This window comes from Perca fluviatilis, chromosome 24 (assembly GCF_010015445.1).
Source record: "Perca fluviatilis chromosome 24, GENO_Pfluv_1.0, whole genome shotgun sequence".
Lineage (NCBI taxonomy): Eukaryota > Metazoa > Chordata > Actinopteri > Perciformes > Percidae > Perca > Perca fluviatilis.
This window is the reverse complement of record NC_053135.1, coordinates 10,742,158-10,758,084: the sequence shown is the minus strand read 5'-3', so window position 1 is coordinate 10,758,084 and position 15,927 is coordinate 10,742,158. Positions and strand designations below refer to the sequence as shown.

At 41.9% G+C, this 15,927-nt stretch overlaps 1 protein-coding gene across 1 annotated transcript in view; it reads right to left on the bottom strand.

Moving 5' to 3' along the window:
• Nucleotides 1-12,823: 12,823 nt before the first annotated feature.
• LOC120554095 (DNA-binding protein SATB2-like) overlaps nucleotides 12,824-15,927 on the bottom strand; it is a 28,896-nt gene continuing 25,792 nt past the window's right edge. The window contains exon 12 of the mRNA XM_039792707.1: nucleotides 12,824-15,248. Coding sequence (XP_039648641.1) covers nucleotides 14,643-15,248 — 606 coding nt within the window. The 3' untranslated portion in view covers nucleotides 12,824-14,642. The remainder of the gene's footprint in view (nucleotides 15,249-15,927) is intronic.

The window sequence follows — 15,927 nt, the reverse complement described above, 5'->3', positions numbered from 1 at the left end:
TTATTCATCTGTTATTCTAAATGGCAGTGGGTTAGCTGGGGGGAGGTGGCGGGTAAGATGTGATGGTCCAACAAAAGAGCTTGTATGAACTATGATGAAATCATTTTGTCTGGCAAGGTCACCCGTTTTCTTACATGCAAAAGAAAACACACACTCATAAACACACACCTTCATGTCTGCGAGTACTCAGGTGACTACAGGGCTCAGACCTCCCTCTTTGTGCTCCATTTTGTTTATGTTACAATCATAGGACTTCGCTGGCAAATATGATCAACTTAGACATGTGGCTTTGTGTGTATATGTGTATATGCAATCACGTGTGTGTGTGTGTGTGTGTGTGTGTGGTGTGTGTGTGTCTTTGCATGTGTTTAGGTTATCAGAGGAGCAAGACTTTCCTATAGACTGTGTTTATTGTCAACGTTTGTTTATCAAGACGAAACAAAGATCATAAGTAGCCTGTGTAGCATCCAGGCTTTGTATCCAACGTATTCCCACCAGTATTCATACCATGCTGCACTGGGAAAATACATTTTAACTATGCACTACGGACCAGATGACCCACCGAATTCAAGTTATTTTACATACTGTACTCTTTATGCCAGAGCCTCCCTTGCTTTAAAGAAATAGTTTGACATTTTGAGAAAAAAAGTTTATTCGCATTAAAGTTAGTTAGTTGAGTTAGTTGAGAAAATTGATGCCAGCAGTTGGTTTCAGTTAAAGGTGCCCTGCCACACGTATGTCATTACTTACTTGTAATGTCTGAAGGTCTACCATGGACTCTGTAACATTTTTTGTGGAAAAAAATACCTTGGTTACCTTGTTTTAAGCCGTTGGTGGTATAGAAAGCCTGCAGGAAGACTCAGCTCGACTTGTGCCAGTTCTCATTAATATTCAACGAGCTAAGCTGCTTGACTCTAACAGCTAGCCAATGAGAGCCTAGCTATCAGAATCCTTTACCCAGCGCAACTGGGCGAGCTCATGAATAGTAATGAGCTCAGGCAACACCACGTCAGACTGACCAGCTTTTGTAATTGGCCTGATTTCTCCGCTTATTTCTTTTCAGTGGCTAGAGCTGACAAGAGGAGGTAGCAGTTCATTTTTACATTCACGACATAACACAAACACATGTGGACCTAACATATTTCAAAAAATACAAGTAAAAACGGTTTTGTATGGCAGGGCACCTTTAAATATTCTAGCAACCACGATTGGCACAGTTCCATAGCAGTTCAATTGTCATTGAAACATTCACCCCTTTGTCAGATCTGTGACCAAACAAATGTTTTATCTACAACCACAAAATGTCCTTGGTGGAGTATTATCTGTATTAGGTAGGTGTATTATAGCTATTTTGTGACTTGTTAATTGAGTTTTTATATGATCTGCTTACTGATAACTGTTATACATTTTTCTCCTCTTACTGTTGCTCTTGTGGACTCTGTGTATGTTTCCTACAGCTAACTATAAAGATAGTGACATTTTGGTATTTGAGCATAAAGCCTGATTCTGGCTCTATATACAGAACTCTTGTCAGTGTATCATATAGAGTAACATAGAAAAGTGTAACCAGTCTGAGTTCTTTTCATAATAAGAGTCTAGTTTTGTCTGTGCTATTCTGTCCAGTTCCTACACTGTTTTTCCCCCCTTTAGTGACACATTCTCTGTATCTCTAATATTTTGTGCCGGTATCTATGTACACTATGTATGTATGTATGTACGTTTGCATGTATGTATGGAAATCTGCTATGTTCTCAGTGCCTGATAGATGGCAGTGTAGCATGGCCTGTATGATGCCTTTTTAGGGTCTCTATGGAACAAGGTAAAAACCCTACACTCCAGGCCAGACTATAGTTTCACTTCATAGGTGTCTAAAAGAACATTTAGACCAACACGTCATACTAAAACATCCTTATTGATTAATGCCATAAAAGATACGTGTCAATCACATTGTATCACATCAACCTAACTACGGCATATTGTCCCTTCTCTGGCTTTCTCCACTGGTTGTTTGCTCTTTTGTGAAAATGCCTCACCACAATGGTGTTGCATTCCACAGCGACACCCGATGATTTCTCTAAATGTAGACATATTATTTAGGGTTTTATATGCCGGGGCCCTGGCTATAGTTAGTGGGTGTGCACACACTGACCTACAATAAAGTAAACACACTCAACACGGCTCTGGCCAGTGAACTTAAAGCGAAGCCAAGTCTCCGTGATGTTTCTTTTTTGCCTCACTTAATTCCTTTATTAGATGTAGCAGGTACAACATTGTTATTATCACGATTCTGGGAGAAGAACCCACCCATCAAGTCTGGCTCTGTGACATGGAGTCAATCCAGCTGGAGCTCATTTTATAGTATCTGTGAGCTCCCACTATAATACAATATTTCATCTGTGAGCCTGACTGGTAATGGTTATTTTCACGGGTGTGTCATTACATGATACATGTTGTTCTGTAAAACTGCAGAAAAGCTTATATATATATATATATATATATAGTCAAGGCCACTTTCCTTTGGCTCGAATCAGGCTTAAGAGTCATGAGGGATCAAAAAGCAGGGAATTGCCAATTGTAGCTGTACTTATTTACTAGTTTCTGCTCCATGTGACATTTTGAATAAAACATGGTTCATGGGGGAGAGTGACAGAGACCGAGGGGATGACAAGTCGAGTCATTCTGCGATCATTACGGATGCCGGATCATGAATTATTTGGCACGCAGATAACACTAATTTTGCATTAGATTCACGGCCCAGTGCACCTACAAATTTTCACCCCCAACACACATACATTTGTTGCAATGCCCCTCCTGACACCCTGTTGTTTGTGTATAGTGAATGTAGGTCAGAAATTTGTGTATGTGTGCATTTGTCTGTCTCTCTTGTGTGTGTGTGTGTGTGTGTTTACTGTGTGTGGCAGCAATGGACGCACAGTGTGCTATGGAGGAGGTCTCTTGACACAACTACACACACACACACACACACACACACACGCGTTATCCATCGGTAGGTCAGTTTAATATTTCATTTGGCTGATGGACGGCGTCTGCTGCTCTGTGAGCCAAACATCATTACAACACACTAAGTGACTTAACTCTAATTAGAGCTAAAAATCTCATTAAAGCTGCTCTGTGATACAGGAAGTAGCTTACCTTCCCCCCCCCCCACATCCCCCTACCCCCCCACTAGTTTGGGTTTCTTTCGAAAATGCACCTTGCAGATACAGTATCAAACAAGTAACTATAACACCTTCAAATAAATTATAATTAAAGCGTCAGTAAACAGATTGCATATGACAAACAAATAGGACAGCAGACGTTATAGGAAGTGTTGGGCAAACTAAATATGGATATCACCTTATTTTATCATGATTCATCATCATTCAGATCTCATTTCTTCCTTCACATAACTCATTTGAATTTGCCTACTGATGCACACAGTTGATGTTTTCACATTTTGCTTTTTATTTAACTTTAATTAACATTTTTTGCTATTATTTGGCACTGACGTGGCATAGAAATAAAAGAAAACCATAGCGCTTTTATCAGTGATCTTGTGCATCCTGTGTGTTTGAATGTGCATGTTTATGTGTATAATTTATGAATGATGAGGGAGTAAACAGCTTCCACTTTGGTAACATACTTTTGCACTTTAAATGTGTGTTTGTGTGTTTGGGTGTAAGCGTGTGCAGTTCTGGTGTGAATGAATTAGCAGCCTGTTTATATGACTTGTGTCTTTCTTTGTTTCCTTCTTTCTTTTTCTTTTGCTGGTCTGTGGGTGGTATTAGAGGAAAGGTCAGGGGTCACAAACATTATGATATGTTGTGTTGGGACATAACATGATGCATCACAAATCGGGACTAAGAACTACCGTATCAATTGCAGAAGCAAAGGACCATTACAGCAAACATAAACCAATAATCGCCATTTTACTACTAATCTCTAACAACAAAAACACTGGAAAGTGTTACATATAGTAAGCCCTGATAAGCATTTACGGGGAAGATTTCATTCAGAATGAGGTGAAATGAGCAGTGAAAAACAGAAAGGTGTAGCACATGATATTGCAGCGCTTTGAAGAATTGGAGACGCACTACAAGGTGAAAACACGCTGGGGCAGGAAACACGAAAAATCAAGAACCATAATTCTTGCAGCGGAACGCAACCACAAAACAACAAATTGGTCCGAGGCCCTGGATGTAATTTTGGGGGCAGTGAGTGGCTGTTTTTTTCTGAAGACAATTGAAATCCAAAGAAAAGTTTATGGTTTATGGACAGTCACAGGTCAGGGGTCGTTAACTTCCAGAAATGGAAATCTATCATTAAGATTTCCTTCTCAGTAAAGGTCCTCCCTGATCTTTCTAAAATAAAGGGCTGTATTCAGTAAATAAGTGTTTTCTTCTTCTGAAAGGTCCAGTGTGTAAGTTGTTCATTATCAAAATCTGTGTTGCCCGTTCACAAACTTATCCTTTTTCAGGAATATTTACCACCACCATCAATTCCAAGTATTCCTTTTGGCTTGAAATTTGACATTTGCATTTGCATGAACTGGGGGTAGACGCTCCATATTCATGCGCCATCTTGAAATACGTTAGCGCTGTCGCATGATAAACTCACAGGTGCTGCTAATGCTGCTAATGGGTATCGTAGCTTCCCGGGCCCCGGCAAGTTTGAAGAAGGAAACAAGGAGGACCACACGTATTCAAAAATACAAATTTCAGGATACAGGAGTCTTCTTCTTCACCCAGAAAAAGAAAAAGGATATTGAAAAGAGCAAGAGACCGGCTTCTTGAAGCGTGAAGGCTACCGTAGCTGTAATACGTACTTTGAACTGCGTGGTGCGAGAAAGTTGATTGCGATTTATGATCTCAACGCTAGATGGGAGAAATTCCCACACATTGGACCTTTAAACTTGCTACAGTAGCTACCTCACTATCACACTCTCTCTATCCGGATTAAACCATCTTGGATTGCTACTTTAAGCACCCTTATTGGAAACATGAACTTTTAAAACCTCACCAACACCCTTGTTCATCCCCCCATCTATTCCCCCGCACAGCACCATGCTTCACCCATTGCGGGAGTCAGAGATGTCCTTGTTTTCTCCTCCCTCCATCCCTTCATCCCTCGCTGTGTTTGCACTGAACAGATGCCAGCGCTGGGTAAAGTCCTCTCCAGAGGGGCTGCCAGCGGCATATTGGTTTATAATTAATGGAATTAGGGCCGCTGTCTGCCGAGGAGGCTTCGGTCCCAGTGTAGGATAGACTGCTGCCTGCCAGGAAGACAGAGGACTGGAGCAATCGAAGAGGACAGACAGAGAGGGACAGACGTAGTTGGATCATTGTCGATCCACTGGAAGGCCCCGGTGGTTTACTCAACACATTCAGGATCTTCATCTTCTTTATCAGTTTGTCTTCTTCTGGTCCAGTCTGCGACACAGTTAGCTTTCTATATTCTTAAAGGTACACTACCTAGTGTTTTCAAGCACATGATAGACACAAATGTCATCCTACCCCAAATGAATTGGCTGCAGGGGATTCCGTTCTGACAGTGCTGACCTTTGAGGGACCAGCGAGTCCAAAATGAAGAACGCTGTCTGCGAATTTTTTGTAACTGGCTATCTGAGATGGACAAGTCAACAAAAAGTCCCCTCCTAGACAAACATACAATGGAAATAATCAAGATGAACACTGGCAACCAGCTAATGCTAGCCAAGACATCGCTTAACCACACTGAAATCACAACATGTTCCATCCACGGCTGAAAAAAAAAAAATCTGTTTATTGATAAAAAAACACTTCTTTTAATCCCCATTTTTTTACTTTAGCTTTTAATACTAAAGAAGTAACAGCATGAAAAGTGGTTATGGAACCCAAGAATACCCCATGGACTGCTAAATACAATTAAATTGTCTTGCTATGCAAATACAGATGCATATTAAATATTGATCCTTCAATTAATAATTTGGTACGTTTTGAATTAAATATTTAACATTGTTTTGTGCAGATTACTTGACATTTATCAGCGGAAGTCCTGCACAAGCTGCTGTAGAAATAATGGCCACAGTCACCAGAGAAGATGTGAGAATAAAAAAAGTCTAATAAAAGAGGAAAGTCACAGCTCAGCCACTGGCATTTTTTCACAGCAGACATTTTGAGGAAAAGCACAGGTGTTACTAATAACATTAATATGGTTTTGTTCTATTCAAGTGTCCCAGTAAGTCATGACAGTGTGACAGTCAGTGAGCCAGCATGCACGATATGAGGACCCTGAAACTGAAGCAGCTTAATGGAACTCAGTTCGTTCAGCGTTCATTTTTATTATTTACACCTGTGGTTTTCCTACTGTGGCATGTCAAAATGTCTTCTGTGAGAACGCCTTTTTGTGTTTTGTTCTCCAGAAATAAAGTTACAGAGGTGTGTGTGTGTGTGTGTGTGTGTGTGTGTGTGTGTGTGTGTGTGTGTGTGTGTGTGTGTGTGTGTGTGTGTTTTCGGAGTTACTGAAAGAATAATGCAGACAAGGCCAGTTTTGATCCGTGGATGATGGTGGGTTAACGACAGTGGTCATCACACACACACACACACACACACACACACACACACACACACCTATTCATGCCCACTAACCTTATTTTAGTCACTTGCGAGTTCTCCTCCCCGAGTAAATCCAGTTAGAGCTGCTCAATCCAGCAGCAGCCGTAAATGCTCCTGCTGTGCCCTGATGCAGCCGAACCTTCCGATCCACCTGAATGTGACATGATACCGCGGCCGCACCGGATACACACTCAGCTGCATAAGCATTACACACTCATTTGACCTTTTGTTTTTGTTTTTGCAAAGTTAAATGTCCGTGAAAGCTGCTGTGGCTATTCTTCGTGGATGAATGTGAACGTTTCTAGACATTTCCTGTGCAATGAATTTATCATCAAACATACACGTGTGCTTTTCCTAATGTGACAGGTCAAAATGTCTTCTGTTAAAAAAACAAACATATGGTGTAGTATATCAGATGCTCATATCCTATGCCCATGCAGAGACAACTCTCCACAAATCATTCTATTCAGTTGGTCTCACCTTTTTGGTTTGCCAGCTCTTCAGATCCCACCCCTGCATAACTTATCTGTGCAGCCCCTGATAAAATATATATTTCAGAGGTGCGTAGGGCAAAAAAAAAAAAGACTTCCTCCGCTTCTGGCTTGATTACATACCCGTTGCACCAACTCTCTCTTTTCTATAGTTTAGTGCTGACGTGACTTTCAGGCATCATGTTGATAATGCAGCTTGTTTGTCTCAAAACTTCACTGTTATGACATTTGTGTTCGATCACATTATAAACAGGCAGTGTGGCTGGCTGGCAAAGCCGAACCACTAATTGTTGTAATTGTTAGCAGGCTGCAAGTATGGGGCTGCCTGGTCTGAAGATTGTGTGTGTATGACTTTTTGTATGTGAACATGCTTATGAGTGTGTGTGGGTGTGTGTGTGTGTGTGCGCGTGTGCGTGCGAGCATGCGTGGCTTTTTATGTGTTTCTTGAATATAATATACATCTACAATGTGTGTGCATCATGCATGCGTGTGTACCTGTGTGTATTGATTTGTGTGCATGGTGTGTGTGATTACTACCCTGAAGACCTCCTCTCTCTGTTTACATCCCAGTTAAGCTTCAAACACTCATGGTTAGATATCGGATAGACAGAAGAGAGGAAGGAAGGAAGAAGGAAATAATGAAAGAAGGAGGTGGGGGGAGGAAAAGAGTAAGGAAAAGAAGAAAAAAAAGGAAAAGTAGGAGAGGGCAGAAGAGTCTGGCAACAATGATCTCTCGCTGTCACCACACCACTCCTATCGCAATATACATACACACAACTAAATTAAAAGGTTTGTCATTTTGGGAAATATGTTTCTTTGCTTTCGTGCCGAGAGACTAGATTAGAAGACTGATACCGCTCTAATGTGTGTATGTGTTAAATATGAAGCTGAGAGTGAGGAGGAAGTTAGCTTAGCTTAGCTCTGGTCTGCAAACAGCTTGCACCCCTCACCGAAGAAAAGTTACAAAATAGTGACTCAAAGTGAACTTGAAAACAAATCCTAACCTACTCTGTTCTGTGTTGTGGGAGGGAGACGGGGGCACCAGTCGACAAGCAGCAAAGAGCGCTGCGGGCCCGTGGCGGCACTGTGGAGGAACAGCCGGTGTTAATCCAACCCGGTAATGGTTCAGCAGGCTGCAGTGGGAACCAGTGAAGGAGGGAAGGAGCGTGAAATCCCCGACACCTGGTGGCTCTTTCTGCACAAGAGTGTGCAGCTGGTGTCGAGAGCCCACAGCCACCCGGCCAGCTGTGCTTCCTCGACGGCTCCGCTGGCTTACACTGAGGAGGTTACAGGGACTGATATGATACTGGCCTGCTTAAAGAGTTAAACAGAGTGTCCCTGCTGTGGTCCAGTCAAATCCACCTTCCATGTTATGGATGTGATGCATTTTGATAATAGATTAATTATCTATGCTTATCGGTTTCAGTGTTCTTAGTAGCGTCTGGCTCTGTTTCAAAAGCTTTTTTTACTCTGACAAAAGAAAGTTTCATGAGGAAACAAATAATTCTTGAATTCTGAACACTATAACATTCTAAGGGATTTTTTTTTTGTTGCTATATGCTTTTATGTTTTTGACATACTACAATCAAAACTATACTTAGCATAGCGTGCTACTAGCTTGTAAGTTATAACATGCCTGTAAAATACAGGAAGTCGTAGTTAGTGGCAGAGGAGAACTAGGTTTGGAAGTTCAGAAAAGATTTGAGATTGCCTCAGTTTATGACTTAACTAACTGTTTTTTTTTTTTAAATTATAGAGCATACTACATGAAATTTCAAAACAATGGAATTAAATTAAAATGAGAAATAGAAAGTTGGGTGTTATGTGAAGTTATTACCTAACTGGATTTTTCCATGATATGGTTTCATCAGTGCCTGTAAATTGATTCTGCATTGGATTTCTATTGAAAGTCACCAAAGCTGGAAGTGGTGGATAGGGTGTGAAATCCAGGGTTGGTGAAGCGAACTCACTGTGCAATAACACAATTATTTACAGAGTGTGAATTAAGCCACTGCTGCCTTATGTAATCACAGAATTAATAGCTCATTGACTCTCACTTCTGCTAGTCAGTAGGCCGGTGATGTGGTTAAAAGCTCAGCGAGGCATTAAGAGGTATGATGCTGCCGTTAATACAATCGCTTTAGTTTTACCATCATTGACCATGATCGATCCACATTTTACAAGACGCCAAACAGATTCAATTTCATACAACCCGCTCTTTTGCATGAGAATCAATGCCATTATCGTTTTTCTCTTCGCGTGCATTCTGCCATGGAAAATATTTAAGAAAACCTCTGTCTTTGCTTTGTCTACTGTCACAAGTAGCTGAAATGAGCTTCCTCCTCAGGGTGTCAACAGGGGACCCAACACACTCCCCTGTGGGACTCCGCATGACAATTTCAAAGAGTTAAGGATAAAATGAGTTTTCCTCATGATATCAGGCTTAACAAAACATTCATCAGTTGCACAGAAACATCAATGCATCAATGAGCGAGCCAAAAATAATTTGCCCATTATTGAAGTTGTTCCAAGACAGAGACTGAACACTCTAATTTAGCTTCAAATTTACTTGCTGGCAAGTTTTTTGTTTTTTCTATATTAACAAGCTTTGTACTACATTAAATAAATTAACAGATTCCAGACTTTTAGAAGCCATATTAGTCTTTAATTGCTTTTCATTTTTCCTCCTAAAAGGAATTGCTTTGAAATGTCTTTTTGTGGGCGTAAAAATGTTACTGGCTCAATGTAACGCGATTTAGAGGCGCACATCAAAACCTGCTGGTCGGCCACGAATGCACCAGAGCAGCCATAATGAAATGTTTGTTTTTTAAGGAGATGTGATGTGGTTGTTTTCTGACTCGTTTCATCTTTGGGTGTTTTAGGGGTGTTTTCACCATATGTATGTGTGTGTGTGTGTGTCATGGACCAAAAGTTGTGTTGAGTGTTTTATCTTGAATATTTTTCAATAACAGCTAAGTTTCTAATCGGCTTAGCCTTTATTCCAACCTGTAACATTCTATTCACTACTTTCATTTCCTAGTCAAGAGGTTTGTTGCATTGCTGGACACAGTTCTAAAAAGAAGCAACTTTGAGTTTTACAATGCATAGCCTAAGTCAAACAATCAGAAAACCAGAGGCGTTCTATAATTGCTTTAGTTTAGCCTGAACCACTTCATAGTATGTAGAAGTGAAAATAAAGGAGTATGCACACAAATATTTACTCTAATCTTGAATTGCATTATAGAACCAGTATGGTAGGTTCAACAAATGCTTACAACAGACAGGGCACTAACTTTCCATAATAACTTCTAAATGAATTAAAACCTTTCCCTAATTAGGCTGCGAGGCCTTACTGTAGCCTTCTCGTTGCATACATGGCATTGCAACACACACACACACACACACACACACACAGAAGTCTTCAAAATATCACACATAGTGTCACGTGTTGGCTTCACTGACTTACCGTGTGTTGTGTTCAATGGTGTGTAAAGTGCTGCCGCTGCGGGTATTAGCCTGTTTATCAGAGTGTGTATTAACGTGCTGCAGCGCAGTGGGCTGGGGGCACGGAGTGTGTTGTGTGTGTGTGTGTATGAGCGTGCTAGCAGGGGATCACAGGTGTGTTTGCGAGCTCCACAGAGAGCCTCCCCCCCCCATAACCCCTACGCCCCCACCCTGAGCATCCTGGGTAATATCAGCGCACCGAGCACCTGCGTCCCTATCCCACAACACACACACACACACACACCTCTAATGGCCCTGTATCAGCTTGCCATACGGCTCTAATAGCCAGCTGTGTGAGCAGAAATCCAGTGGACCGTACCAACACTCACTGATGCAGTTGTAACATTAGATGTGAGTTAACTACGATGAACACACTAAAAAAGAACATTTTATGCTTTAGCTCTGACTAGTTTTAGGGACACAGGGCTCATGTATATTTATTTTCTGAAGATGAAGAGTCCGTGTCAGGCTTCCCACCGGCATTCTTATGTAAAATTCAGTTACTTTCCATGACTTTCCATAACAAAATCAACCGTTTGTCAGCCTGGCTTCCACTCCGGTTGGGCGGAAAATCATCAAAAAAAATAAATAAAAACAACAAAAGTACCTTTGCTTGTATATTTGTTAACCCTCTGCTTTTGTTATTGGGAGAAAGGTCAAGCTAATTACTGAGATCTGAGAACACATCACTAAAAAAAAGTGGCGTCCAGGTTAGTCACACTTTTTTGGAATTGAAAACAAAGGTGAATGGTAAAATGACTTTCTGGTTAAACTTTGATCTTCTGTAATTAGTTTCCCCGTGCAATGAGGGATCATTTCAGCTGCACCCACTTTCACTTTCACCTCCAAATAAAGTAGGTAATCGGGGAAAATGGTTTACAACTTTGTTTGCCCCATCAGACTTAGTTGTAAGCTCCCAGAAAGCTCCTTTTCCTGCCCTAACAAGCTCTGCTAATCTAATACTTGAGGTCATACATGGTTGATGTAAAGGTTAGAGCCATGGCTGAGGGTAGGGGAGGGTCTAATCCTAGTGAAAGTGGCAGAACTCAAATGTAGCACTGAGAGCTGTCACTTGTAGTCTGTTCAGCCAGTCTGTTAAGCAGTCCTTTCACACACAAATATTACGTTTTCGCTCAACGCCAAACACTTAGTCGAGGAGAGGTTGACAGATGGAGATACAGACATTTGTTAGCGTGGCATTTGCTTAATTGTTTCAAATTGTTATCAGGTGTCCTGGCAAGTAGACGTGAAGCTGCACGGAGTTAGCTACGACTCGTAAATTAATCTGTTTCTAATGATTTCCAGAGCCAAATAAGAGAAATCTGCACACAGCATACACCCGTCGCATGTACATGATATGTATAGGAGGTACTGGGGTTTGTCACGTGAGCTCCAATAGTATGACCGCAGCAATAACACACACACACACTCAACACAAGGTTGCACTTGTCCTCTTGTCATGAGATGATGGAGGACAGATTGTGGACTGCGGATGGGTCCAGCGCGGTGTTGACCACACCCAGCTTCACCTTTATCCCCACAGCGGCAGCTGAGAGCAGAGCCTGCGTTGATCACTGAGGACCGGCCACTCACATAGGGTCATTCATCATCGTCACACTGACTGGCTGCTTCTGTGCATTCCTTCCTTTACATTTCCTCATACAGTGCTCAAGACGAGTGTTGTATAGGAGATTTAAAAAGACTAGTCTGTGCCCCCCACCCTTCTAATTGCATTGTACATTTTGTATTTTGCATTTTACAGCTGCCGTTTTTACATTCATATGTCTGTGGGTTGGTGAGGATTTTGTAGCTATTTGCATGTGACAGCTGTTATTTTTTATAAAGTTTGTGGTTGAAGTTGAGGTATCTGAGGGCATAGGATCGGGACAGCTTTCTTGCCAACTTTTACATGACAGCATTGAGCCTCTCTTTTACATCCGTGCATCTTAAATCATTATCTTGTATGACTGGGTCACATGTAGTGACTTTTTTTGGACGATTATGGGACGTTTGGTGCATTTGCATAGTCTGCGCAAGCAGGAGCAGGTCTGACAAGTGACAATTACAACAGGAATGTCTGATTTCATCGGTCGATGGCAGCAGGGTACAGTTTGAGACACACTGTGGTTCGTCAGGTTGCCGCTGTTAGCTTTATCACAGAGCTACTGCACACTGGGATCGGCTTTTCAAGGGTTTTTTCAAAAGATAAACAGGGCAAAATTTCCACACAGAGAATACTTTGGAAAAGATTTTTTATCAGATTTTCATGTCCTGCCCACAACAGAATCAAAGAGCAATGACAAAACATCAAAGTGGAACAAATCAGAAACCTTGTGTGCTTCCAGGACAGACATGATTGTCAAACTGAAATACTAATAATGTGCATTTATACCCTGTTCCTTTGTGGCACAAATTACACAAAACAGTGGCAGTGACAGTGGTTGCCTCCCACATATGATGACAGATTCAGTTTCGCAGGTGGATTGTCAACATTTACATCATAATGTACTCACACATGTTCTCTTCCAGTCAAACTGTAAATACAGAATCATTCTTTTAAACTGTGTAACACTGAGTTCATACCTTTTCAGATTTTGCTCTTTTTAGACACATTTACAAAAGACATTTGTAGTCCTATCAAAGAAAATAATAGAAAATAATTACAATACTCAGATTTTAGTCAATATAAAGTTAGTAATAAATATCAGTGGGAGGGTAGTGTGGAACTGATTTAGAGGTTCACATAGAGCTCCGTTAATGAAGGGACCTCCTAAAGCATAATTATACATTTAAAAAAAGATAATGTAAAGTGGGCTTCAGTTTGGGTGGAGGTGCTCATGTTATTGCCCTGCGAATGCTTGTCTCATGAGGTATACTGACCAATGTCAGTACAGTTTATTCTTGGTCCCAATGTGAATGCATCGAACACCAACAACAAGAGCCAAGCGTTCCCACCTCTGCTCTGACTGCAGCTTCTCAAAATTATTTTAATTGATTCATCGACTTTTATTTCTTTCTAATATCTTAACCAGAAAAATAACTGAGGTTTTGGAGGATTTTACTCAAAAGCTTAAGTGTGGTGAGTTTGGAAGGTTGGCAGTAAACTCCAAATCACGCATTTGGCGTGTTACATGTGAGCAATTTGGCATCCATGGAGAGTCACAGTAGTTCTTTAAAGTTTACTTTCTACCTACGTAAAGCACAACAAAAAGAAGCCAAACACTTCCCTTGCAGTATTTCTCCTCACTAATGTATCTTTTTTTTCAAATTCAAATTACATTTGGACTTTACTGCCAGCTTAACGCCTACAGTGAAACCTCCCTCGCCCCACCTTAAGAGCCAAACTTTTGAGTGTCAAACACTTCAGCCCCAAATATAATAAACAACGTTAGCTTAAAAAGGTGGCTGAAGACCCCCAAACTTCTCCAATCACTCGTGCAGCTAAAGCCACTTCTCCTCGGTCAATGCATATCATCTGTGTCCGTTCGTCATAATACTTGGATACTAAATACACGGCTTCCATGTTGCACTATTGCACTTAGATGATGATTGTGAATGAAGCGGTGTACTTTGTGATAGATACTTTGACAGAACTGTAAAAGAAGTGGATTGTGCTGCAGGAGCAGTTTAAGAAGATTTTACAGTCGCCTCTAAAGCCTACAGAGGTGTTTCAGAATTGTTTTGTGGAATGCCACTTTGAACCCCTTGTTTTTCAGCATAGTGTTGATCTAATGCTGTTTAAAATGCGTTCCTATCCCTTTAGAAGAAGAAAAAAAAAACACTGAAAATGTAGGAGGAAATGTTTCTTCACGGGCAGCATCAAACCAAAAATACTGGAAGTATTTGAACGTAGTGGTAGTACCGTTGAATCCCTTTTTAAGTCAAACATGACTTAAATATTTGTCCACAGTTCTTCAGATATTAACGAGCTCTGATCATCAGCTCTGGTGAAGGGGCGGAACGTGTGTGTGTTTCTTCACAGGTCATCTGTGTGTGTGTTGGCTTCACAGTTTGCTTTCATCGAAGGTTTTCCTCAGATCTTGCTTCTCTGCTGTTATCTCTGCTGCTCTGCAGAGGGGGGGCTGTCCAGGCTGCTGTAGGGGGACAGGGAGGAAGTCGCTGGCCCCGAGGCTTTCCCATCATCCCCGTCTTCCTTCTCCATCTCCATTTCCACATATCTTTCTTCTCCCTTTGTTCTGAACACCTCCGCTGATCCGCTCCCATCCTCGCTGGACTCCTCGGACACAGAGAGGCCCTCCTCCCCTCGACTCTCCCCCGCGCAGACGCCCCCATCGCTGGGACTCGAGCTCTCCCGGTCGTCCTCCCCGGGGACGGGTTCTCTGACCGGGTTGTGGTGCTTGACGTTGTAGCGCTGGTTCTGGAAGAACTTGACGATGGTGTGCTTGGGCAGATCCAGCTGGGCTGCCAGGGTGTGGATGGCCTCCTGGTCCGGGTAGAGCCCCACGTCGCCGATGAAGCTCTGCAGGATTCCAAGAGCCTCGAGGGAAATCCGCGTCCGCGAGCGGGCCTTCTTCGGTCCGCCTCCTCCGGGGGTGGGGCTCACGCCACGCTCCTCTGGGCCGTGCAAGACCAGCAACGGGATGGGCTTTGGGTCTTCGTGAATCGGAGAAGGAGTGGTCAGAGGCTGTCTGTGGAGGGCCTGTAAAGAAAAGAACATGAAGGAATAAACTTGTTTTGTATGCGTAAAGATGTCACTAAAGAGCATTTTAAAGATTCCCAATGGAGCGTGGAAGTTCTTTCTTGACCTGGATTGCCAAAAAACAACCTAAAAAAGGTCCATTTACTTGCTTTCAACTAAATCTCAGTCTTAAGCAGCACGTTTCCCCCCCCCCCCATACACTGTATGACCACTTGTTATCACGTGAGCCATCTCCATGCAAACTCCATTCACTGATGAAGATCATGAGATGCAGCTAAATGTCCATAAAAAGCTGTTAAGTGGACCTTGAGTTGTCAGACATCATTATCACTGTCAAACAAGCAATTATACAAATTACTACTGTTGATTGTATTATATCAATTCAATCAACAATATGATATATCTTGTTTTTCCCCGATGGTCTGAAGTTGCTTAATTTGTCGCTAGTCACTTTTAAGAAATCAAAATCCATACATTTAACAAGAAAGAAAGTCGCCAAGTCGGCAACACCGGACGCACGTCGGAGGTCGGTGGAAGTTGATGGTCTCCCTGGCGACGGTCTTGTTTGTCAGACATTTATTGTGAGGTTTCAAAATGCATGTGGCATGGCTGACTTGACGAATAAACCAAATGATCACTTGGGGCCACCACAGGGACCTCAAATGAGTAGAAAAACATT